The sequence below is a fragment of the Chinchilla lanigera genome, unplaced genomic scaffold (assembly GCF_000276665.1).
Source record: "Chinchilla lanigera isolate Chin_1 unplaced genomic scaffold, ChiLan1.0 scaffold00009, whole genome shotgun sequence".
Classification (NCBI taxonomy): Eukaryota; Metazoa; Chordata; class Mammalia; order Rodentia; family Chinchillidae; genus Chinchilla; species Chinchilla lanigera.
In genome coordinates this window covers 2,296,740-2,324,297 of record NW_004955410.1, presented here as the reverse complement: position 1 = coordinate 2,324,297, position 27,558 = coordinate 2,296,740, and the positions used below count along the sequence as shown (strand labels likewise).

At 39.3% G+C, this 27,558-nt stretch overlaps 1 protein-coding gene across 1 annotated transcript in view; it reads right to left on the bottom strand.

Annotated features, from left to right (window-relative positions):
* Positions 1-27,558, bottom strand: part of Sema3a (sema domain, immunoglobulin domain (Ig), short basic domain, secreted, (semaphorin) 3A) — a gene marked incomplete at its 5' end in the record, with an annotated part of 198,255 nt that overhangs the window by 20,045 nt on the left and 150,652 nt on the right. Inside the window, 7 exon segments of the mRNA XM_005377190.2 lie at positions 2,866-3,023; positions 7,584-7,625; positions 17,117-17,208; positions 19,943-20,162; positions 23,305-23,449; positions 25,226-25,295; positions 25,388-25,502. Of these exon segments, the coding sequence (XP_005377247.1) occupies positions 2,866-3,023; positions 7,584-7,625; positions 17,117-17,208; positions 19,943-20,162; positions 23,305-23,449; positions 25,226-25,295; positions 25,388-25,502 (842 nt within the window).

Here is a 27,558-nt window from a genome sequence, read left to right as displayed (position 1 = left end):
ACCTTGAGCTTGCCAGGCAGGCGTGTGCTGCTGAGCTAAATCCTCAGCCCCTGGCCATTCTTTCCTTAAATTCATTTTAAAATTTCTTTTTGCATTGTTATATGATAATATTAAGAAGTCTCCTTAATTTTCACACAGTTATGATGGCAGATCAATTTATCTGTGAATGGAATAGAAAAACAAGCACAAATGTTGACCCTAAAGGGAGGGCCTCTTTGTGAGACAATGGTTGAGAGGAGAGGTGAATTCATCTCCAAATTTGTGTACAAAAATTAACGTTACTGTCTTGTCCAGCCTGCAGCTCCGACTGTACATTGGGTCACTGATGTTGACATGCTCTTTGTCCACTTTGCTGATGGCGGGTGCCAGGAGGGACAATCCAGGCTCTCACCATCAGGGAGCTGAGAAGCCAGCCTGGACTGCAGCTCCACACAGGAGGAGCTACGCGAGCTGACTGGGGAGGACCGAGCACCCTGGCCTGCTCGGTCACCATCCCTGGAAAGCACTCTCACGAAGCTATGAAGAACTGCAAATATGGGATTTGCTACTAAATTCATAAATTTAGCAGTCTAAAGTATTTATAGAGTTCTATTTGCAGAATTAGAGAGTCTATCAAACAGATGTTGCGCATTTCAAAATTGAGCCAATAAAAGAACTTGTGAAATATAAGCCAGAAAGCATTCAGGAAGGCATTTTCACTGCTATTTAAGCTTTTCAAAAATGCCCTCCCCAAAATGTATACATTGAATGGCCTCGAAACGCCCTTCTCAAAGACAAGGCGAGGCAGACACATGAAATTGGATTAAGTGAAATCTGTAAGGCATAACAAAAATGTGTTGATGAAAATCCCTTCAATCTGGAACTGCAGGTATATAAAAAACACAAATACATAATATATAGGTTTTAAGTTATTGTAAAGTGGTTGTGATTTTCTATCTCCTTTCTTATTAAGAAAAGCTTAACATTTAAATAGATAATTACTTGTTAAGCAGTGCCATACACTTTATCCTATAAAGGGAATAATATTCAAATTTAGTTCAAACATGAACTCTCCATGTTTTAAATAACAAAAATCCCCCTTAGAGCTAAATGCTTTTAAGAAACATATAATTTAAATTTAACTGTTGGCCATATTGCTGTGAAGACTGCATAGTACTATTTATTAAACTATTCCTGCTTCCTTTAGTCAATAAATAAAATTTCCATATTGTTTTCTTTTTCAATTGAAAACTTTAACAAAATTAGTTGGTGTATGCAAGCAGTACAAATCATACCAGTGATGGAAGCTGCCACATTTGTATGGAATGCTGAAGGCTAAAGAAAATGTATATTTAATTTGGTCATTGTGGGTACTGTATTTACATTTAATATTAATCTGACACTGTGTTCTAATCTACATTGCAAACTTTAGTTTGGATTGTTTAACATTCAGTGCTATCTAAAATTTGTAATGCAAAGGTTTAACTAGCAACTATGGCTATTTCTTTTCCCTGATGTTTTCCCAATCATGTAAAGTAGCTCCTACTGCATAGGACATATCTTATTAGTTATGCAAAAGTCACTTTCATAGCTCCTTTCAAAAGACGAGGGACAATAAAGAATAAGCAAAACAAATTATACTGCTCTCACAATGCAGTGCATTGATAATGCTGGTTTCTACGCTGTTTCAGTGTGTTGATGCGCATGCTTTAATCTTTAGGTCCCTATCCTTACAAGATACTGTACTTCACCTTCTGCTATCACTGCTTCTGTCTTAAACACTGGTGAATTTCAACAAAGATAGCCCTCAATGAAGAGTAGTAGGTGTGTGGATATGATTACTTCATTTATTTTGGTCAAATATTGGAAGTGTTCTCCTTGCTAAAGGACAGGCAAATCAATTTGCCTATATCATTTAGATCTGTCCAGTTCTCTGCATCATAACTGCATTTCCTGCCAGTGGAGCTTTATGGATCAATTAGGCAGATGTTCCTAATGTATTGAGTCTTGTAGGCCATATCTTGTAGTTACATTTCATCTAAATGTACTGTTGAAGGTAACTTTCTAGTTATAACTTGGTCACTTTTGTTCAAGAATTTTGCCCAAAATAATTTTAAATTCTATGAAGAATATATTTAAAATATATGTGTACTACATATATATAGATAGATGGATATTTTGTTGTATGGTTTTATGTTTCCAGTTCAACTCTAAACAGAGTATGATGCAGTACTAATATTTAAATTTTCTTGGGTCAAAAAAAAAGATAGCTTCTGGGGTGATCATTAATCAGAATTATATATGTCACAGAAAAATGGGATCTTTTCCAATCTAGAAAAATAATTTGAGTTTTTTTATGATTAGATTCTTGTATGCTCTGTACAGCACCAAAGATAAATAAATTCCTTTCTCTTAGAATTTTCCATCACGCAGAAAAGTAAACTGCCTTATTGAAATGTGGAAAAAGGACAGATGTTGCCGGGCAGCAACAAAGAAGCATTTTTGGATAAGTATATTTTGGTCCAAGAGAACCAGACTTCGCTCAGTTTCTTTCTTCACTTTCTCTGCCATTTTGACCTTACATTTCTCCCCGTGTAAAATAAAGTCACAAAACTAGAATTTCCAAGTATAAAAATCCAGGACATTGTCACTCTGCCTTAAACTCCCTCAGGTCTTTCCTGAGGCTGTCACGCTGTATGGCTTGCAGGACTAGGCTGCCCCTCTGCAGTTTGCTGGTTATTTTGATGGTTTTAAGGAAGGAGAGGGGAAAAAAGAAGGAAAGGAGAAGGTGCTCGCCACCCCACCTGGAAACCTGATTTACAGTGGGCAGGCAAGGCGGTGGGCTCTGAAGGGAACCCTGCGTCAGCACCGCTGTCCAGCCCTTACCTCTTGGCCGTGGGGAAGTAGCGCGAGCAGGAGGCCCCATCCCAGGCGCAGTAGGGGTCCCTGGCCAGGCAGCACTCGGCACAGGCCTTGCCGTAGATGTCGCAGCGGTGCAGCGGGAGCTGGGCCACGCCTGAGGCCGAGCCAATGTAGAGCTGTTGCTGTGGGGGGAGTGGAGCGTCATGAGAAAAATGGCCTGGGCCCGGAAATCTCTCCTCCCCACATAGAAAGTTCACTTATTCGCACTCATCAGTAGTGTATGACAGACGGCAAGAAGCCCCATTATCCACAGCTCCTTACAGACTTTCCAGAACATCCTCTGGAAATGGAGCAAGAGCAAATTCTAAGCATTTGACTGAAATGGGTGTTTTTGTTACGTGTAAAACAAAGGGTAGTTAGAAATAAAGGACGAGCACAGACTGAGCAATTGCAAGGCTCAGGCCTTTTGTTTTCATGCTTACCCAGTGCTTTGTATACAATTTTGACTACAGTGCTGGTCTCCATGGCCACGTGCTGTGGGCAGGAGGTTACTGACGCAGAGCTCTGGGCCTGAGCATCTGCGCCTGCCTGGGATGTGCCAGGCCTCTCCTGAGAGGAGAAGGGGAGAGTGCTGGGCTCAGTGCAAGATCACCTGCCCTGCACTACCTCCAGGAAGACTGCTTGGACCTCATCCCAAGTCTGTCTCGGCCAGAAGATCCTCAGAGGGGCAGCAACGGCTCTGGCACATGCACAATGGCAAATGTGGGGTGCAGGGAGGAGCCCTGCATGGGGCACTGAGGCACCGGGACTCTCCATCCTGCCCTGCACCTGTGTGAACTCTGGGATTTGGGGTATTACATAACTTTCATAAGAATTAAATTCCTTATCCATAAGATGAGCATGTTCTACAGATTTTAAAAGTAGGCATCCAGATAGAAAGTCCACACCACCATTCTCCAGCAATGAGCCTGGAGTTGCTGAACATGGTATATCACTGTCAGGGTGGAGGCGCATCTTGGCTGGCTTTGGGATCTGCCCGGAAGAGTGTGCTCGGAAAGCCAGCTTCTCTGTGTGTCAGATTGTGTGGCCTTGGAGACTGCATCTGCCCTGGCCCCTTCTTCTCCGCCACTGTGCCTCTGCTCTGCTTCCTAAGTTGCCATGAGCTAAGAAGCAGTTTTGCTCCCTCACACCCTTTCACCATGATGTTCCTGCCCTGAAACTAGCTGACCATGAACTGAACCATCTGAAATGTTAAGCAAAATTCATCCTCTTCTGCCAGGCCTGTGGCACATACCTGTAATCCCAGCACTTGGGAGGCTGAGACAGGAGGACTACTGCAAGTTCCAAGCTAGCTTGAACTACCTAGTGAGACCTTGTCTCAAAAACCAAAGTAATTAATTAATTAAACCTCTCATCTTTCATATTGTGATCTCAGGTATCATGTATCAGTGACTGACATGCTCAATGAAGCACAATATGGAACACTGCAAAAAGAACATAAAAGCTCTGTAGGAGCTATGACCTTAGGATTTCTGTACTGTGTTCAGAATGCTCAAAGTTAAGCCAGTGTAACATGTCGCCACAGAATTATGTAAACAAAAAATGAGATAAAAAATTTTTGAGATTTATCTAACGTGTATTATAATTTTATCATAAGTCCTTTTACACTAGAGGGCTGATTAATTGTAGTGTCTTAAACAAAGATTATACAAACACTGAAACATGTAACAATACACAGGTATCAGGCTTCAAAACTGAATCTTATTTTCTCCAGTATTCTGTATATGAAAAATAAGTTTCAGAAAAGCCTCATTGCAAACAATGGCATGCTCCTTTAGCATTACAAATTGCCTAATATTCAGAAATGATTAATAATTAACATTGCTTTTTCAAAGACTTTCATTCATGAATTACTTCTATAAATAAGCAAATAAGGTGAGTGGAGATTGAAGGATCTAAGAAATTAAGGTGGTAAGGAGTGTTTATGTAAAAAATAGTTCAGTGCTTAAAGCCAACCAACAGACTTACAATTTACTATAAAAAAGGAAAGTAAGAGGGAAAGAGTAATGCCACCAGAACTAAACCATGTGGAAGCATTTACCCGAAGAGTCATTGCTATTCTTTTTTTTTCTTTCCTGGTACCAAGAATCAAACTCATGACCTTGCGCTTGCCAGGTAGGCACTGTGGCGCTGAGCTAAATCCCCAGCCCCTAGTCATTGCTATTCCACTAAATAGGAAAAGCAGAATTACAGAGTATTTTACTAGGTGCTCGACTCTGTAGTGTGTTCCTTTGTTCCCATTTTCATCTTTAGTATTACACTGAGTGATGCTCTCAATCAGGACAAATTAAGAAGTGACGGTCAAATGCCTGGAAGGATAAGGAAAATACCAATTTTTCTTCCTTTTAGTTTGCCTTCTATGAGCCTCCTTATTTTTGTAAAAATGAACAAAGCACTTTCAATGAGACAAAATGAAAAGAATCCACAGTACTTAGACAAGGAAGGAATTCTGTAGAAAGTTCTAGCCAACATCCAGCAGTGTGGTCAGCAGTTGTGTAAATGGACATGCCACTCTGTGTGCCGTAACCCTAACTAGTTTGAAAGCTGCTGACCAGATGGGTGAGGCAGCACAGAGTTCTCTGCATTGGGCCATTAACTTTTAAGAATCATAAGCCAAATTCATACTTAGAGATTTATGGCACAAGATATTTGAGAAGGAAAAGAACTGTCCAACTAAAATAACTAAGTCTATCACGATTCTCTAGGAGAAAAACCGAAAAGTAATGCCTAGGAACAATAGAAAACCAAAAAATATGACAAATAAAATTATTGTAATGAAAATCTGAAGATGCCAAAAATTAAATGCAACTCAATGCTTTTTTCATTTTATCTTAATTCTGCAGGATTGCTAATTATGTGCAAAATAATAAAGCTACCCAGGTGAAATACAGGGGAATAAGGCAGGCCTCACGGAGCAAAATCCAGTCACCACCAAGACATATTTTCTGCCCAACTGAACACCACCACCAGCCTTTACTCTGTGATCCTCCCAAGTGGACCCCAGCAGGATTTGTGTCCAGTTACTCAGAAATCACTTTTAACATTACTTGTCTCTCTTCAAAATACTGCCTCACTTAAAAAGATGCCTAAAAGCAAGGATAAAATTGTATCCTATCTGAATGACATCTAGTGTCTTCCAGAAATGGAAAATGGAACTTGTAGGTTAGGGACATTTTATTCTACAATGACATTTTCAATTTATAAATTGCTTTTGTTTGCTCAGTGGTGAAAATTTGAATTTGTAGAGAATCTTTTAGGTTGCTTTAAACATTTTTTTTTTTTCTTCCGGTACCAGGAATCGAACTTACAACCTTGCGTTTTCCAGGTAGGCGCTGTGCCACTGAGCTAAACCCCCAGCCCCCCGCTTTAAACATTTTAAAACAGAAAGAAAATATTTTACCAGACTAAATGTGGAGGTAATGTAATTAGGCTTGGCTATGAAGCCTAGCAGAGAATAAATACATAATTTAAAAAATCATTACAGGAAAGAGTATCCCAGTCTAGCTTACATCCTGGAAATCCCCGGATTTCCCTGCCAACATGTGCCAATTTTTAGATTACAAGAACAGGTGAACACATACTCATGCAGTATAAGATGACAGTGTCTGGTCAGTCCTCCTCATGCTGATTTGTTCTGAGTGTCTTGGAGATTAGCAATCTATTTTAATATGTCTATGTGGGAAGGGTACACATTGAGTTTCACTGGCATAGACCTTAGAGTTTCCTTCAAGGCATAAAGTGTGAGAGAGCACAAGAGAAAGAGATACGAGCCACATGAGACAGTTTAAGAGTCAGATTGGCCAAGTGATCTTACAGTTTAGTTTGTACTTAAGGGAGAGGCATGCTACTTCCCTCTGGATTTTCCTTTTAAACTGTTGATAATTAATTCCAACTCAGTATCCAAATGCTTTTCAAATTGCACTTGATGTACCAGGTTAAAGACTAGATAACTTTTAAAAGGAAAAGGAAATTTGTTAGGAATTTAAATACTATACATGTGTTGTGCATATTAATCAGGATTTAGAAGTCGTGTGTTTCTAAATGTCTTGCCAAAATACTCATTCAGTATGTATGGAAGGGAACCCAACATTCTCTATTTATTCTTTGAGTTCATGGAGTCTTAGAATTTATTACTGAGGAGAGATCACTTTTCTATTTTCTTTTTATGTTTAGTCAAATTTAAAGTCACATTCTGTTTTTACTAGCACACATTACTATTGAAAACGTAAAATTAACTTTTAAGTCAAGATTCTCCAAACATATATACCAACTGCTTAATTTTATTAGCTTATAAGTATATTTTGTTAATATATTTAAAATAAAATTAAATTATAAATTTATTCTCAAATAGCCATTAATGCTAGTTTTGAAGTACATATATAGAATTCATAAAGGATGAAAATAACTATTGAGTAAGCGTAAACTGCATTATAATGTCTGCAAAAAGAATGATGTGAATTTAAATAATGATTCAGGAAATATGTTTTTAAGACACAGATAATTATCAAAAACATAAGGGAAAGGAAAACTATTTTCAAAAACTATTTAAATCTAGGAGCTTATTTTATCAATGGTATTTCTTTTCTCATGGCTTCTTTTCTTGTACAATTGTCAACAAAACTAGAATATTTGAAGCACAGAATTAACAAAATGATATTGATTGTAACAAGTAACGACAGTACCTGCTTAGGGGAAAGTTCCATTGCTGAGATAGTCGTTGGTTCCTACAGAAGAAAACACATAAAGCATTTGGTCAGTAAGAAGAGTCATTAATTAAGGCATTAAGAGTAATTAATTGAGGTATATGCAATAAAAAATTTCAGATAGGAAACTAGTGCTCAGAGGAAGCAATATAATTGGAAATAAGGCACATGGAAGAAGCTGCCCAGATCAGCGTGTGTCCCATGTGCGGAGCAGACAGGCAGAGCTCCTGGTCGTCTTCCTGTCAAGGACCACGCCACACAGGCAACTGGTCATGCAGGGCTAGGGTGGGACTGCCTGGAAAAGGGGGCTGGAAGGACTGGGGCAGCGGGCTTGCTCAAGGTGACTGGAGAAGGGCTTGTAAAAGCAGGGTTCTCTCTGCTTGGATGCTGTCTAACAGCCAGGGTCAGCCCGTGATTAGCGATCTTCATGAATCATTCAGAAGGTGGGAAGGACAGAGAAAAGATCAAGCTCTGACTGGTGTAGACGAGGCCATCATTCATGTTAGGCAGGATAGCGGGTATTTGGTCATTTCATGGTTTGAACAAATGTGCATGTTTTGTCAGCTCCTGGCACCACTGGTGATGATATTGGGCCTGGTTCCAGCTGTCAAGGACGGCAAGACTCATGAGCTGACTTTATTGTTCTCACAGTGACGGTTTCCTGCCTCCATAATTCAGATCTTCCCCAACAATACACCCTCATCCACACCCATCAACATGCTAATGTGCAGTAACATAGCTGATCACCCAGGAGTCGCCATCACCAAGGAACGCGGTCAGTGTTCAAACTGGAGCACCTTGTGAAAGAGTTCAGCCTGCATAAGCGACTCTCGCTCCTTGACTCGTGGAGGCCACTAACAGCTACATAACTGAACATATTAGTTTACAATATGATTGAAAAATAGGTGAATATTTAAATTTTGTAGAAGAAATTATTACGGTAAAAGGCACATCGCCATGAATCCCCCTCAAAGTCCTCCCCCTTGCTTCAGAAACCCTCTTCCCATTGTTCTTGTCGCTTCTGAAGCGGCTGCGGGATCCTCTTTCATGAATGTCTGTGTTTGCACTATCATGGCTGCTTTGATGTCCTGAGTCCATTCAAAACATTTCCCTTTGGTGGTCATTCTGATGTGGAGAAGACCCAGAGGTCCATGACGTCAGATCCCCTGAATAAAGTGGATGAAGACACACTGATATGCTACCAGCCTGCCTTTCCGTTGGGTGGCACTCAGCGGCAGTGCTGACTGTAGTTTTGGTCATGTCTGGTAGAGACACTCACAAAGAGAACTTCCAGAGCTGCTTCAGAAGGTGAGGAGAACAATGGGATCCAAGCAGAGGGAGAGTTAGTGAGAACATGCCCTTTACTGTGACGGCTGAACATCTGCTGTCCAGTTGATCACCCTCATGTCGCCCTCCAGACCCAGTGCCTGGGAGCACCCTTCCATCCTCTCATTCAGCTGTGAGGACATGCGGTAAGAGGAGTGCTTAGATTTCAGACCGGGCTGATGAGGGCAGAGAGGCGCCTGCATAGGTGTCTGAAGCTAGCACTAAAGAAAGTGTGAAGAGTTGGACCCTGACACCACTGAACTGAGCCTGTGACCCCTGCTGTCAGGCGCTTGGCCGGGATTGCAAACCCATTGTCACCCAGATCCTCTCTCAACACAGAGTGATGGTCCCTTCTTCATTACTTATTGAGAAGAATAATTAGTTTATACTTGCAAAACACTTTACAAGAGTGCTTGGTGCATCGTGTCTGTCAAATCCCTCTTCCCCTCTATACCATCTTCTCCTCTTCCTCTCTCCTCTTTCACACACACACACACACACACACACACACACACACACACACACACAAAGTCTAGTTCTTGCTTTTTCTCTTTAGTGCATATCACCAATATCTACTGATCTATCTAAAATGTATCTAATGTCTGGTGATTTTCCTTACTCCACCCAAAGTGGAGTCTGAAGTGTGATTAGAATGGAAAGTTGAGGGCTGACAGCAAGATGGGAAAATCACTTACTAGGGTGTTATAGAAATTGCCACTTGAGAAAATCAGACAGATGAGGACATTCCAAATTGTGTGTAGATACTTGCATCAGGATAAGTATAGTTGCTCAGGGAAAAAAGTCACCAGCTCCCTCATGTAGCTCACTTGTGCTTTGGGGGTCCTGTCAGAGACAGGAGCAGGCAGGGCCAAGGCTGATAGGACAGGAGCAGGGACAATAGCTCCATCTTGCAGGATTTATCAACTGGCTCCCTCAGTGTGAGTCCGGGATTTGGGTTGTTTAGTTCACCGCCATGCTCTTAGTGGTGATGATTACACAGCATATTTACAAGTTGTCAGTGAATACTTAAGTGAATGGATGAATGATTTCTCCACCAGTTTTCCTCTGTCCTATCTCTTCAACTTTCTGCACCACACTCTATCCCTTCCGCTTTATCTCTACCCAAGGTAGAGGCAGCAGTCTCCTACAGCATCTTCCCTTGGGCTCCCACTTAGCTGGCTTCCCTACCAGTGGTCTGCACACTCTGTGGTCACTGCTTGCATCTCCCTCACCTGATATGACCCCTGAGTCAATCCGTCCTGCGAGGGGATCTGCTGTCCTTGGAGAAGATTTCACTGATGAAGTCTGGCCCTCTGAGGGCATGCTTTTCTGGCTGAACTGTTATTATTGGTCTGTATTTTAGGTGATGCAGTTCAATACTTCTTGACTGCCTCCTCTGTTCTAGCCCACTGTGCCTTGGAATTCTTCACCGACCATCCGAGAGCCTCCCTCGGGGTTTCTCACCCTCGGCCATTCTTAGCACATCTGTGTCCCACTCACCGCACTTTCCCAATCTTTCTTGGCTTTGCTGTCTTCTTCCCTGGCTCACCCTCTCCTGCATGGCTAACTACTGGCTCTTGGTGCCAGAAACCCAAGTCTCTATCTGAACCCTAAATAGCTGACCTGAGAATAGGATTTTCTTAGCAAATTTAACATAACTTGCTTGTGAAAAAAATGAGACAGATGATGTAGAATATGTACCAGTTAGTGCAATAATTTAGAGATTTCCACTTGCTTTCCATTTTTCCAGTTTAAATGAATGATCCTAATTATTAAATGAACAACTTTTCATAGGTATTATCAATTATAAAGACAACTATCATGAGAGTAATGTCACCAAATTTTATCTCTATTGGGATATGATCTTTAGCAGCTAGTAGCATCATTGAATCAGAAATTAAAGGGGATAATTAATCACAAATACTCAGCTTTGAAATACAAAGCTGAAAATAAGATTCAGGCTTGTATAATACTGGAATAAATTTACCAAAGAAAAATTTAGAAGCTTTGGGAAACCTTCCATGGTAATTTCTTCCATTGCAAAAGGTCACATGAAAAATAGTTATGGGATTATACAAGCAGCTGCCTTCGTGCAGATTTTCACAAAATTTTACAATCAAGGTGCAAGGAAAACACTTCTCAGAGGAAATTTATACTAGTGTAATTGAAGTGAAAATTAGCTATGTCTAAGTTCTTTATAAAAATGAAACTGATTAATATTCATTTACTTTATGTTCCTTGCCAACACAAAAACATGGATAAGGCAAATGCAAATAAAATATTTCATATACAAATTATAAAACATGAAAAAAACCCTAACATGCACCAGACTCCATGGTATCATATTATGATTTCAACATTCTTAAATTAAGGTCCTAGAATTAATACCAACTTATTTATAATTTAGACCAGAAAAGTAGTTACACTCTGAAATAGTATGCTCATCCACTGCCTATAGTTGAATTTTAATAGACAATATATTAAGACACCATCCACTTAAATAAGCTATATTTTTTTCAGAGAAATCACTGGTGGTGAATATGACTTCCAATTAAAACAGATGTAGCTTCATAAGCATTTTTTATGAAACTCATTTCAATTGCAAATTCAATGGGTGCTCATGTAAAAATGAAATTAAAAACTTAGCCTCTTTTCAAGATCTTCAATGACTCTAATTTAACATACTTTTCCAGATATTTTAATCCAGTCCTTATTAAACTTCTGCTTTTGCACTTGCAAAGCAGCTCAACCTGCTGATCCCAGGCGCTTCCACTGCAGCTCGCTGGATGGGAGTCTGCGGATGCTCCCTGAGAAGGCTTTAACAGGAGAGGCTTTGGACAGCAGCACTTGTGCTTCACATCTGAGTGGAAATTAAACTCTCTCACTTGTTTGCTCAGCTGCTCATAGAATATCGCATAGATTGGGCTTGAGATGCGTGCGTTACTGATGTGCCCACCATTGCCTGTGATTCTCGATCCTCACTGTCGACAGGCCTATAAATAAGGGCGTTGGTCCTAGATGGTCCACACGGAGACAGGTGGGGGCTATCTCAGAACCAGAACCTGCCCGGGCGGGAGGGGGAGAGAAACTCCCACACTGCCTGAAGCAAAACCCAGTGTATGTCGTGCTTTCTGCATCTTCTAAGTATTTGAAACATGACATACAGATACAGAGATTTTGAGCATTGTAAACCAGATTTTCATGTGTATAACTAGATAGCCATGGTTATCACTTACTAGTAATCCTAACTCCTAGAGAACCCCTGAGAGAGTGTTCGGGATCGTAGTGTCCAATCGGAGGACACTGAGGCTCTGTGGACTTTAACCAGCTTCTTCAAATCTCACAGTGAATGCCACAGAAGTTCATATTTATGGCTGTGAATCTCATTTAGAGTCTAGCAGGTCGCATTACTTTAACAGCACTTCGAATATTTAATGGCAAAGTAGTCACTTCTTGAGTCCTGTACCAGGGCCAATTTTATTTTGTGCCTTATTATCTATTAATAACAACTTTCTAATGGAAAATGTTTAAATAATTAACTTTATTGGTAATTTTATATATAGATAATGATCACATTCATCACAGGGAATTTGTACCTGTACGTGATATATCTTGATTCTCCTTTTTTTTCTGTCTTTCACCTCCCTTCAGCCCTTCTTCCCTCATTTATAAGCACTTTACTTCTTATTTTTCTTTTCCTTTTTCCTTTTTTTTTCCTTTTCTTTTCCCTTCCTTCCTCTCCCATTCCCCTCTCCCTAGTTCCCCTTCTCATGTGAACATTTTCTATATATTTCACAGTAGGTAGAACCACTGAAGACACCAGTGTAGGTAAAAATTTTTCCCGGATTACTCAGGAAATATCAGAAAGCATCAACAAGTGGAATCTCATTTAAAAGCATTTGCACAGCAAAAGAAATCACCAAGAGTAAAGAGGCAACCCACAGAGTAGGAAAAAAGTTTGCTAGCCTTTCCTCAGAAAAAGGACTAATATGTGGAATATATGAAGAACTAAAAACAGTCAGACTCCCAAATTTAAAGACCCAGTCTAAAAATGGGTGCCTAAAATGAATAGACACTTCCCAGATGAAGAAGTACAAATGGCAAATAAATATATGAAAAAATGCTTAACATCACTGATCAACCGAGAGATGCAAATTAAAACAATGCTGAGATTTTATCCCACTCCCAAAATAATGGCTATCATCAAGAAATCAACCAATAACAAATGCTGACAGAGCTGTGGAGAAAAGGGAACCCTTCGCCACTGTTGGTGGGAGTGTAGACTGGTGCAACCACTGTAGAAATCAGTGTGGAGATCCTAAAAAAGCTAGGACTAAAGGTCCCATTTGACCCAGCTATTCTCCTTCTGGGTATCTTCCTGACAGAATTAATAGTATCATACCACAGTGATACATGCAAACTCATGTTTATAGCAGCACAGTTTGTAATAGCTAAATCTTGGTAACAACCCAAATGCCCATCAACAAATGAATGGATAAAGAAGATACGGGATTTTTTTATACAAGACAGTACTAGTCAGCCATAAAGAATGATAAATTTGAGACATTTCTAGCTAAATGGATGCATCTTGAGACCATACTCTTAAGTGAAATAAATCTAATACATATATGTAAATATCATGTGGCTTCTCTAGTGTGAGAAACCAAAAGTATAAATAAGGACCAAAATGTATAATGGAAATTTTTTATTACCAACAAGTATTTTTCTTGCATGACTATAATTAGGATTTGATTTCACCTGGAATAAAAATAACTTGGACATAAACCGAAATCAACAGAATATTCTGTGATTAACTGGGGTGGTTTTCTAGAACCAACCTCAAAACAGCAATGGGCACAGAGACCCTAGACTGTATCCAGGAACTTACATGAGGCTGGGTTATTCAGCCAGGCAGGGATGTGGCCTCTTGGAGATAATAACGTGGAGAAATTTGCTGGTTGTTTAGGATAAGTGTGTGCACATGTATGTGTAAGTGTACATGTGTGTGCATGTGTGTATGGTTAAACCCAAGAATATCGGGCACAAACATGACCCTGCTTCTGTACCTTGTCTATTTATCTTGTCAAACTATGACACTGCTCAGGCTGACCTTTCATTTTACCTTATTTTATTTTACTTTAGATGGAATGATATTGGCTCTGCCGAAACAGACTCTGTGACGTTTCCCTGTCCTTCTTGCCATTTCACTGTATATGGCTATCACTTTAATGTGTTGTTTTTTTTCTCCCTCACGGCATAAATTAAACAAAGTTTGACAGTGAAATATTCCAATTGCTAGACCACAATATATGTATCAACTTTGGCTGATAGAAGAGAATGTCAAAAGTAAATATTTCTCTAAACTCTGCCCAAATATGTTTTGTCTATTTGAGTGACAAAGAAATAATAATGACAACATGCACAGCAGAGAATATGGAGGAAGCAAGGTTGGCTGCAGTAGAAGGAGATGTGCTCCTGGGTGCAAAGAACTTCGTTTTATAAAGTTGGAGACTGCTAACCAGTCATTCCATAGCAGCACAATGTTGTTTATGCACAACTGGTACAGACTGATGGAGAACTTTTTGAAGATAATTTAAATGCCACACAAGTGTCATCTAATGGTCATCACAGGTGTAAGTCGATTGTGTACTTGTAAAAGTACGTAGAAGGTTAACCAAGGAAATAAATATTAAATACCTCGCAAAATGATTGGGTTTCAGTATCTCACGATTTTGTTAAAGGTTACCTTAGTAATCCAGATTAAATTAAAATTGTTTTAAATAGAAATTTCTATTAATACACCAAAGAACATTAGTAAAAGAAAGAAATTAGATGGTAGAGAAGAACACCCAAATTAAAGGTCATGACGTGATTTCAGATAATTCAAGAAAATTAATTGTACAGAAATATTTTAGACCAAAGTCAGTCCTTGAAACTGTGAGGTCCAGCAGATACCAGCTCGTAACCCTCACGAGTTCAGGCCCATGTTTACAGCATTCATCTCTGTGCCACCAGGACTCGGGATGGGGCCAGGACTCTGGTAGACTTGGATGTATATTTATTTGCCAATGAATTAATAAATGGGCCCCATTTTAAGAACGTATGACAACTGAAAGGAATTATGCAAAAGAACCATGACTAATGCAAGCAGAGACAGGAAATAGCACATCCCTAACATAGCCTGTTTTAGTGTCTCCTGTAACTGCATTTGCAATGATGGAGGCAACACGAATGTCTGAATATATATAGTTGATTGAAATAGTATGGGGCCAGATCAAAAGGATAACTTGCTGCTGTGTCTACTTCCTCTTCCTGTGCTCTGCAAACTCATTGTAAGTGCAGTCTCCATGAGGAAGGGTTTTAAACACTTGCATTTCTCATACTTCATTTTTGCATCAATAGTACTTCACTCATTCATTTAATGAATGTTGACTGAAAGGGTATTTTAGACTCTGCAGATCTAATAAGGAACATAAGATAACAATTTGTAAATCCATCCCTCAATGCCCATAATTTGTTTGCCAACTCTATTGTAGATAATAGTCCATTTGGGTAATTGTCTTTTTTAACACTTATAGGCTAACGTATCAATGTATTTGTTCATTGAGGTAACTTATGGGACGCAATACATGGTGAAGATTAACCAACACTCTATACCCAATACTGACAAAAGGCCAAAGCACTTGACTTTAAAATCAGAATTATGATGCTTTTATTACTTTGAAAACATAACCCATGGATTAGTAGAAATGCCAACTGGAAATTTTACTGTAGGTAAATGAAAACAATAAAATAATTTAGCAATAATATTTTGATCACAGTGCCTGCCATCATCATTAGTGGTCTAAGTACAGTGTCTCCAATTCTTGGGTCTCCCAGGGACAGAGGTTTTCTTGTCACTCTCTAGTGCTGGGGACACTTGAGGGGTAAGTGTTCCTAACAGAGCTGTCACAGAGCTGTAACTGAGGAGCCTAAACTCTCTTCTAGAACTTTCTTAGTTTCTTAATGCTAAACATTTGTGTCCCAACACACAGGTACATGTTTCAAAAGTGATCATAATTTAATGGAGTAAATGCTTATTGGGTACTTGCCGCATTTTTCTTCCTTTTTCTCTCCCTAAGACACTGAGTAGTGAATAGCGGCTGTCGGGCACAGAAATGCGAGTGTAGGAGAAGTCTTGGAGCTACTTTGTTCACCATTAAGCATCAAATCAACTGAGGACTTTAGTCCAGCCTTACATTTTATAGATAAACTCTCTGAGCCACCAGAGACTACAGAAGATCATTTGGGGCTGTGAGACTACATCCAATATCTTCCCATTTTCTGTCCACCCGTTTCTTTCAATTAAAAATACCTAGCAGTTATATGTGTCTCAAAATGTATTTACGCCATTCTTTTGTCAAAATGGTAAAATATATCTCATATAGGAATCTGCTTCCCAGTCATGTCTGATCGGTAAATCATGTCAAAATGTGCTGCAGTTCAAGGTGCACCCTCAGTGGGCTTCCCACAGGAGCAGCAGGCGTCACAGGGGGCGACACCGTGCAGTTCTCAGTCTTCTTTCGCCCGCGTCCTGCCCTTCAACCCCAGCGGCCACTAACACGGTCCAAACCTGTGCAGTTATCAGGAGCTCGGCAAGAAAGGACGTGCCTCTTACGTTTCTTAAGTGTGTAGAGTAGGCATCCAAAACAAATTTGCTCCTAGTGATGTGAAAACCTCAGATGTTGCTAACAAATGCTTTCCCTAAGAAAATACAATAAAAATTCATGAATATGCTAAAAAATGTTTGCAGCGGCTTCACTGTTCTGCCCTGCTGAGCATGCCCGCCCTTGTGCCTGCGGGAGGTCACACGCTCTCCCAGCCCTGGCAGAAAGTGCAGAAGAGACAGGACGGGAGGGTGGGGGAGGAGGCTGTGCACTGAGGTGATTTATATAAACAATATAAAATATAAATCTTGTATTTTATCATTGAGAAAACAAAATGCGAGCCAGGCATATATTTCCTTACCTCTTTAGACTTCACCAGCATTGGAAGTTTCAAGGTTTATTTTGACTAGTGTCTGGCTTTCGCATTGACAAGCTAATTAGAAGGGCATGCCAGACTGCGCGTCCGTACCAAGTCCGCGGGGCTCCCCCGGGGGCGCCTCTAACCGAACCTGCTGACACTTGAAATGAAGCAGCACTCACCCGAAAAACTGTCATCTCTTCCAGCAGGACTTCTTCTAAATCATGCCAGGTCTCCTTAGGAATTGACACGACTTTAAGAACGGTCCCGACATCTTTAAAAGCAAGAATGCGAGACCATCACCATTTAAGTAGACCTGATTAGCGTTCAGTATTAGTGGAGGGAATTGGGATTTGTTCAAAAAAGAACATTTTGACCTTGGTCTTCCTTCTAACTATTTTGTTTTTTTGCCTAAATATTAATAAACTGTACACATTCAAGGGCATCTCCTGCAATTCACAAACTGGAGAATGATTGCCTTGGAATACAAAAAAAGTGAAAATTTTGAAATATATTAAAATTCGATGAAGGTTCTAACTGAAACTGTATAATTTAAAAAATGCAAGAACCACTACAGAAACTGGCCAGGTTGCATGATGTTCTATGTATTTTTAAAAATCCCATTAATCATCGGTGTCTCAGAAAAAGAAAACCAGCAACTAGGAATAACACCAGCTGAACTGCAGCTTTGTCCGCTTCTGCTGTGAAGCGGAGCAGTGACAGAAATGCAAGGAACGCGGACACCGGGCAAGGCGGTGGCCTCAGGGTCCGGCTGCTGCGGTCACCCAAAAGGCTCCAGGCACAAGAAGAGATGAACGACAATGCTGAGAGTCCTCAAATAAACACCTACAGCCAGTTATTATAGTAATTTCTCAATTCACACTTTAGTTAATTAATTGTAAAGCATTAAAGAATTTAAAATTCAGAAGCACAAATTATAAGCAAGGTGAATATATTTTGTTGATAATTCAACTTTTTTCTACTTTTCAGGAGCCATCTGTTTTCCCAAAGTTGGCTGAAAATGATATTGATCCACTAATATTCCGAGTATGAAGAACGGTTTTACCCTTCAGTATTTCAGTTTTGACTAAACTTGATCTATTCTTTTTAGCTCGAAGTAGTTCATTGTGACCAGCTTTAACGGACTACTTGTGAAGACATTCTTGCCAGTAAGGAACAAGTGACGCCCGAAAAAACAAGTCAGTGCATTCATACTACGGATAACTATTTCCAAGGGACCCACACACTGTGCTGTACACCATCAAGAAGGCTGCTAGTTTATCCCTTGTAAAGTTAGAAAGAAAAGTCCTCTTTTAAGAGGATCCCTCTATGTTTACAGAACCACAGACTGCCCATAACACTGAAGATTAAAGGGAAATTAGGTTAATCTAGCCAGGCCTTTCATCGGGTCTCCAGTACCCAAATACAACTTTATCTGCGTTCTAGATCAAGTTTTACAGAGTAGTATTTCAAACAATTTCACACAAATTGAATCAGGTTACTCAACTAGGATCAATGTACTATGATGGGCAACTTAGTTAAAAGATAAAATTACTGTAATCAATTTACTCTGCTGACAGATGACCCTGGTCTGTACTGACCTAGAGCAACGCACATCATCAGACATTCGACATTCTCATGAAACTGGTGCCTTTCAGGACAATTTGTGTCCAAGAGGGATTAAAAGCTCATGATTGGGTTTCTTTGGTCAAATACCCGGAAGCAAGCTTTGTTGCTCTGACAGTGAGTGAGCTGATTGGCCACAAGTTGAAGGCAGAGGTGAAGACAAAGGCAAGTGCAGTGTTGTTGAATAAGCTGAGATTCCCTGCAGAGAGTTCGACAATAACCTGCCACAAAAACATACACTAATATCTGCTGAAGGGAACTGGTTCTATTTTATATTTTCTAAAGATATTTATAACCTGAAGTTGGTGCTCACAATTCATTGACTTTTATGGGAACCTGAACTTCATTGGAGCCTTTTATTTGATAGAGAAAATTTCTTACCCATAAAAGTAGATTTTAATGTATTGCCCAGAACCTGACACTGCTACACAGAAGAGCCGAAGTGTTACACAATTTCATTATAAAAACTTAAGCCTTTAACACACAGACTGCCCACTTATGGTTCTCCTGTAGTTAATGTAATTTTTTTCTGCTTCTCACCGAGGGAAAATAAATGTTATTATACAAGGTTTCAGTGAGCACTCACTCTGGTTCCCAGTGATTTATGTCAGTTAACAGCGTTAATGGAGACCAGGAATTTATTACCATGGAATCTGACCCTAAGTAGCAGGCTTCAGATTTGTAATTGGTACTTCCACAAACCGTGGTACTACTTAAAAAAGTAGGGGAAAATAAAGTAACATGTCATAATCATGATGATGGAATTAATTCTGAAACTGGACCTCCAAAAATTTGTTTTTGATCATGAAATTAGTAAAAAAATATTGAAATTTCCATAGAAAAGTATCTGATGATTGGTTAAATCAGTTTCATCATTTTTCTGATGAAGTCTTTTTTTGCTCAGTGTATATCGGAAACAATGAAAGAATTTTGATGTTATCATTTCTTTGTTGAAATCTTTTCATCATACTACAATTTTGAAGGGCAGATAATTTTGTATTGATATATTCTGAAGCCACTATTGAATATCCTGTGAATGTCAAACAGTTTGAGCAACACATCTTTGTTCTAAAAGTCCACTGGCCAAGAAAGAGTTATGATTCGAATAGGAACATTTATTGTTTACATAATTATTAGCATTATTGGATTACATTTACCAGTGTTTCACTGAAGAAGAAATTTATTTTAAAATAATATCCTTCAATTTGTCTAAAAAGATAACACATTTGTAATGACAGATTATTCAAAAAAGTTTTTAGTAATGTTCTAGAGGTGAACTACGTTTTGAAAGTGAGTATAAAACCTGACTTGTTGTTAGCATACTTAACCGAATAAAAAATGTTTTGCATGAAAATGTGTTTAAACTAACTTTAAAAACATACCTGTTCCAATAAACATGACATCGTATTGTCCATCCTCTGCATCCACTCGGTCGACCACAATCTGTGTGAACTGATAATTCACGTCTGTTTTGATCATTATCGGGCGGTTGTTCATGGGAAACACCGGGTTGTACATGGCCGGATGGCTACGGGCGAAGGTTATGACGTCATCCGGAAGGTCCTTCGTGGAGTCGAACCCGCCAAATGTTTTACTGGGACACTGTCAGGAGAGAACAGAGGATCTTTTCATGAAGGTCTAATAAAGAGGACTGTAAATTATATGATAAGGCATGGCTCTGTATCTAGGCATCAGACCTGTCATTATGTTTAAAGTGACTTTGTACTGATAAACTACTCAAATTATAGTTATTATTAGTGACTCTCTACTTAAGTTACTAGGTATATTCAGTAGCATAGTTTTTCTAAATGTGTCTTTCTCTCAATGGGGCTTCCTTATGGTATCATTTCTTATCAGAAACGGGAAGTGGCTCTGCTATGTTCAGCGTGCAGAAGTCTGACTCCTCAGAGGTGCGCTTGCAGCAGATCTGACGTGGGGAGTGGAGCTTGCTATCACCCAGTGCACTTAATCATGAGATTACAGAGAAGACAGAAGAATTTTGAATACATTCACTTTTCTTTATGATCTCTTCAAGTTAAAATGTAAATGTTCTTTCCAAACTAAAAGCCGATCTAGATGATTCTTCACTGACTCGTTTAGAACATAACTGAGAAAGTAACATCAATGTTCAATAAGCAAATAATGCTAGGAATAAGGGGAGGTATTATTCCAAATGTTCAGCAATCTTCACAGCACAGAAACTGATCGGTCAGAATGGACATCATGACCGTCAGAAGGAGAGTGGCCTTCAAAGCCCAGAAGGGTTCACTTGTGTTCACTGGCCTAATGCCACATCTGGATAAAACCACTCCAGGTAGAGATAATAAAACAGAAATGAGAAAAATTAAAATATTCCTGTCATTTTACTGTCTTTAATTATGTAGAAGCATTCATGGAATATAGTATCCCCAATCTCGTACTTTTTGTCTTAGGTTTAAGTAATTTCTGCCATTTAATATAAGAGCTTGATAGATGAAATATAATTAAGAGATGGTTCTGATCTTGCAAGAAACTTAGAATGAGAAATCAATTGTCTTTGGCACTATGCTGAAAAATCATTAATAACTTATGAGTAATGAAATAGATCTGCCTTGAATTGAGGCTACATAAATATATACATATATACTTATGCACATAGATATACATTAATACAGTACCAGAACAAAGGTTCTAAGAATTTACTTCATGATTTTTAAAATAAATTATATAATTATTAAATTAATATTATGGAAATATTAAATTCCTACATAAAGGCTGGAAAAATACAAGAAAATATGTCTTCAGAAATTTTGTGCTGCTTTACTAATATGAAAAAATATCAAGAGTTTAGCGATGTGTGATTCAAAATTAAACTAAGCGATTTTTTGATTGTAGGATTTTTAAAAATGTATTTTATTCGTTTGCCTTATCTTTTTATTTTGTATCTAATAAAACTTATAAGCCTTTCCTTAGAAACTTGTAGTGCTACTGACATGATGTTTGAAGGTCATTTAGTATGTCCTTCCCCCAGTACCACTGATGGAATGACACTTCTTAGCCAGTACCTTTTGTGATTTGTTTTTGCTTTTTGGGTACCAGGAATCAAACTCAGGACCTCGCACTTGCCAGGCAGGTGCTGTGCCACTGAGCTTGATTCCTGTCCCCACTTGTCAGGATTTATGAGCTCATCCAACAGAATTTTGTGCATGGAGCTCCAGGCCATCCCCAGGTTTTAGATTAGGCAGTACTGCTACTCCTGCTTACTGCTATCAGAATGTTGCCTGCTGACCTAGTTTCTCATGTTGTAACAACCACCTAGGAAGAGCAGGTGAGAACTGCACTGCCTGCCTTCCCATCCTGCCATCTCAGAGTCCTCTGTGAAATGGGAAGAACGGTGGATTACTAAGATCCAGGTCTTAGTACATGTCTGTTTACATGTGTATCTGTACCTGTATCTATATATATAAACTATCACTTAGAACAGAACCTGGAGTGCAATATTTTCCATAGCTGTCCTAATTGCCATTATAATTCTAAATATGTTGTACAGATATTCAGATTAAAAACTGAATTCATCTTTGTGGTTGGAAATGTCTAGCACTTAGGAGATGTCCCATCATGTTTGTTGACGTAGATCTAGAAAGAGTGGATTTGTGTGGCAAGCACATGTGGATGAATTAGCCATAGGAAGAAAAGGCTATCTAGACACAAAGTAAAAGCAGTTTATCATGAAGGTAGGAAGTAAATAGCTTGTGCTTTATAGAGCCTCTTTGACTTGTTATACTCAATATACAGTCCTCTCAGTTATTTATTATTCTGAGATTTACCTTAAGGTTTGCTACTAGGTTCATCCATGTGAAATATTATATGTGAAATGCAAAATCATCGATTTTCTCATCAGCAAATGAAGCAATATAGGTAAAATAATAATAATAATAAAAGTTCTACACCTAATATAATAATTTAAAACACAGTTTACTTGAATTCATCAAAATATAAAAGTCCTAAAGTGAATCAGAGTAACAGCTGCACTTCTGGTCAGCCCCCTTTTCTAACACCCTCTCCTGGAGGTCCTTACAGAAAACACTGCTGCGGGGGTGCCGTGGTCTCCAACTGTCCTGGCATCACATCGATGTCATATTAATGTCTTTATTTGCATTTGCCCCTTAGGTTAAGGTAGTGATTCTGAGCTAGTTTAATGCTGAGTTTTTCTAACTTTGCCCAGATTTGCTGCAGGGTCCATGTGAGGGACACAGCTTGGCTGTTAGGCTAGACAGTGTATATTAGGGTATCCAGGCCCTGCTCTCTTCTGACACATGTTTCTTCAGATTGTCTTCTTCACCCACATTCAGACGTTTATGCTAGGCCCATGGGATGACAATGTTGGTTTTTCTGTAATTTTTTTCTCCAATGTGAAGTGTAATGCCAAACCTTCCCTAAATGAGAGACCAAGCCAGGCCGGAGCCTATATGCTTCAGGCCTGCATGAGGCCGTTTCCCCTGCATCCCACTGGGAGGGAAAAGAGATGAGGCTGCCTGTTCAGTTTTGGTTTCTCAAGAGCATGGGCGCTGAATGGTAAGCAGTAATTTTTAATGTGCAACTCCATGCCTGCACGGAAAATCTAAGTCTTGCTTGCATTTATAGTCTTAGGAACTTTGTTCTACACTATGTGTATTTCACGTTCATTTGTAGATACACTCTTTTCTTCTCTTTGTCACCTTTGGCAGAAATACAGTCACTCCTATGCTAGCATCGAAGCACTTACAGTTCCTGGTCGTGGGTAGGGGACCCTGCCCTGGTAGGGCACCCACTGGTAATTGGGACCGTCCCTGTGTGCGTAGGGACCCAGGAACACTCTCCTCACGTCGCTCATGCTGTACATGCACACGGCTGACCCCTTGAAGATGTTACTGAAAACAGAGAGAGCAGAAGATGACATTTGTCTTTATAGCACTGCAGGAAAACCGCTGAGACTGAGCTTTTACATATCAGAAATTAAGCTGCAAAACTTGCACACAAGGCTGGGGCTGTAGCTCAGTGGTAGGGCTCTTCCCTAACATGTGCAAGGCCCTAAATTCCATCCCCAACATTGCAAAAACAAATAGTAAAAGGAAACTTGAATATAAATTCTTAGCAATCTCAAATAATATTGGGATTATGTTAGTCATGTGTTTATATTTTAATGGTGCACAAGAGAATAAATTATGATGTCTCAACAAGGGAAAGTATGATAAAACTATCTTTAGCATTCACTTAATATATACATTCATATCAAAATTCTATTAAATTTTGATAGAAAAAACATGTAGAAAATCTTCTTTAAATGAGAATTCAATTTTAACACCAAATAGAAGTAAAAATATATACTGTGCGTAAGCCTCAAACAACATTTTAAACAAGCAAGCATGTTTAAGAATTAATTTATACACTGAAGTTTGTGCAGAAAATGATTTGTCCCTGGCAAATGATGTGCCACATTACATTATTTTTATCTCCCAAACCACCAAAGTATTACATCAAGTAACAGTTTGATATTTGCGAAGGTATTTAATTTCATCTCTTTCCAACACTGCAGATAGTTTTCAGTTGATAGCTAGTTCACTCCAGCCAAAGTGGAGAGTTGTAGCAATTATTCATATTATTTTGGTAATGAAAGTCAGGTAATAGGAATAAACTGGAAATTTGTCACAAAGCTTTGAAAAATTTGCATTTTATTTTGCTTACATGTCTAAGGCTGGGGAATGTATCTGGATGAAGATATTAAAGAGCTGTGCTGTGTACAATATGGAACACTTCGAGCTGAGCTCCCCTTGTTGGAAACCACATGGAAAGCGGGTCAAACGAAAGCCTCGTGTGCCTGGAAGCGGACTCCTGCATACTCTCCGAATGGTCTACGTCAGGTAGGCCGGCTTCGTGGGGCGCGATGCTTCCGCTGTGACTGTGCACGTGGCTCTGGTTCAGTTTAACCTCAACAAGAACTGATACAACTTTGTGCTTTCGTGACAGGAGAGGAGAAAGCTCACACTCACTGGGCAGAACGCGTTTGGTAAGGTAAAGCTTGTGTCATCCACCCCCTTTCCATTATTCCACACTCTGCTTATTTACTAGTGAGATCGCTGCCCATCAGAGCTCTTGGTGAGCTCTTGGTGAGTAACGGAGCACGAGGAGGGTCTGTGGCCGCTTCCCCCTGCCAGGCTGTGCTTTCTCCTTAGGGTCTCACGCCAGCCAATGGGTCCGCGAGACGACTTCCATCTCAGTGGAACTGAAGGTACCAGAGAGGACCTGGGCTTTTCTTGTACCTCACTCACGGAGTTATGAACGGGGTTAGGGCAGTGGGGGGTGGAGGACGGCTGTCGTTACAAGTTGTAAACGTATTCTGAATTATATACATATCTGTTCTGAATTAAGCTTCTTCGCTCTTCGTTTACACCTCTATAAACTCTTGCCAGTGCTCCTATTTCCCTTACGTTTCATTTGAATGTTTAAATCAAAGCTGTACCTAGGAGACGACACAAGCTTTTCCAGTCACTTCACCATTATATTTACAATGCGCACAGCCTTTGCTAAAATGTATTTTAAAAATTCACTCCCCATGTCTCTCCCTATTTCAGTCCCCTTAGGATATACAAAAGCTCAAAGATGAAAGGAGCAGTTTCTGTGACAAAATGGTAAGAAAAGTTATTTACCTGGAGGTGGTAAACACTCCGTAGACAACTGGATTTTTAGGATCTTTGGAGTTCATCAGGAATACATCCTCTGTTTGAAAACAAAATTGGGAAGTTGCATGTTTTCAGGGTCTTGACAAAGTCTTGACAAACGTTCTTTGTACAAAAGCGGCAGCTACTTACGGAGCTCATCAAAGTGGGTGTCGATGCCGTTGGGCCCCGGCACGGAGCAGACGAGCCGGGCTTTCAGGAACGTGGTCCACTTATTCACCAGGCTTCGGTGCCCGCCGAAGTCGTTCTGAAAAGGAGAAGCCAGGTGGGACATGGTGCTTGCAAACGGCAATTTCAAGTACAACTTTCCTTGTATCTTGAGACAAAGACAAATACAAGTCTTTATTTTTCCATTTTTTCCAAAAGGAGGAATCTGTATTTGCAAGCGTGGGAGTCTCCCAATTCTCCACTTTTCAACGTGATCATAATCATTCTAAATGATATACGCAAGTAGCTGTCGCTATTTTACCCTGTAGGTCAAGTCATTGACTCAAATTATATTCAAGGAATTACTCGTAATGAATGTCTCTTAACCTTAAAAAGCAATTTTATGTCCATCAATAGATGAATGGAATTTAAGACTGTGGTACATATATACAAGGGAAGATTTCAGCCTTGAAAAGAAAATACCTGCTATTTGTCAAAAAGCTGATAAACTTTGAGGTCTTAGCATGTAAAATAAACCAAGCACAGAAAGAGAAACGCCACATGAGCTCATTTAAATAAGGAATCTAAAAAAGTTGTGCTCATGGAAGCCACATAGAAGGTAGCTTCCAGGGGCGGGGGAGGGGAGGCTTTGGATGATGTTGGTGAATGAATTCAAGATTTCCGTTAGACAGCAAGAATAAGTTTGAGAGATCTAAAGTGCAATGTGCTGCGTATAGTTAATAATGATGTATTATACCTCATAAAATCTCAAAGAAGAATTTTAAGTGACCTCACCACATGGAATCCTGGGAGATACGCATATGTTAGTTTGTTCAACTTACCCTGCACATGCATATCAAAACGTTATGTGGTAGATGATAAATTTATACTTTTTTAAAATTTCCAATTTAAAAATTTTTATAAAAGTCACATTGCTTTTCTACATTCTGTTGCCACTGCAATGAGTAGTTTCTGCTGTGGAGTTTGTTTTCGTTTTTCTCATGCTGGCAGTGTAGTTTTGAAATCTTACTCAGTTGTGCAGGTAGGGTTCCAATTAGTTATTGTACACAGTAGGCGAACAGTCACTGTTTACTGAATGGATGATAAATGCAGGCCTTATAGCATACACCAAAAATTAGGCCTCCCAATAAACATGTTAGCATCAAATACTTGCAAACTCGGAGTGTTGAAGCAGTTTATACTTTGTAAATAACACACTGAGGAAATATTTGCACAAACCTTACTAAAGGAAACTCATTCCAGAGAAAATATGTTGAAAATGTTTCCTTGCTGCAAATACAACTGAATTTTAACATAACTGCAGCAATAAATTACACTGAAAGATACATATTTACTAGCAACTGCAGTCTTTTAAAATAATATTTATGTGCATATGTTGAAGGAACACGTAGGTTCCTTCAAAATAGAACACTAGTTTATATTTTGTTTATATGATTTTCTATACTATAAAGAGGTTTAGGGGCTGGGGATTTAGCTCAGCAGCAAAGCGCCTGCCTGGCAAGGGCAAGGTTGTGAGTTCGCTTCCCGGTACCGGAGAAAAACCAAAAAAAAAAAAAAAAAAAAAGAGGTTTAAACCTCTTAAGTAAAATGTTTAAAATAATCTTCTTTTTATAGAAAAGAGGTTCACCTAGTCACATTTTATTTCCTTGTTTCCAGGCATTTTAAATTTCCTAATTTTCTAATTATTGAACATGCTTCAGATTGACAATATGAACTAATCAATGAATATTTATTGAGGATTCTCACCCTGTAGATCTAACATTATACTATAATATTAAACCCAATATCCTACTACTCAAAAAGTGAATTCTCAGAAAGATAAAGCTCAGAACTTCTAATCTATGCATTTCTGTGCATGTGTTTGTATGTGTACATGTGTGCAGAAAGCCATAAATGGGCTTTAATGTTTTTCTCACTTAAATTAATATTTTTCTTACACTCCAAAGGCAAATATGCATTCCAAGCTCACCATTTGTAGGAAACTGGTTAATCTGAAAATACCAAAAGCAATACTCTGCCAGGTTATGCAGGTATTTTATATCTTTATAGCCAAAGAAACATTTTGTATCTCAAGCCTTCCAGACCAAGATGGCCTCTTGTGACTGAGACAGTCTTGCTTTGCACACCGACCTGAC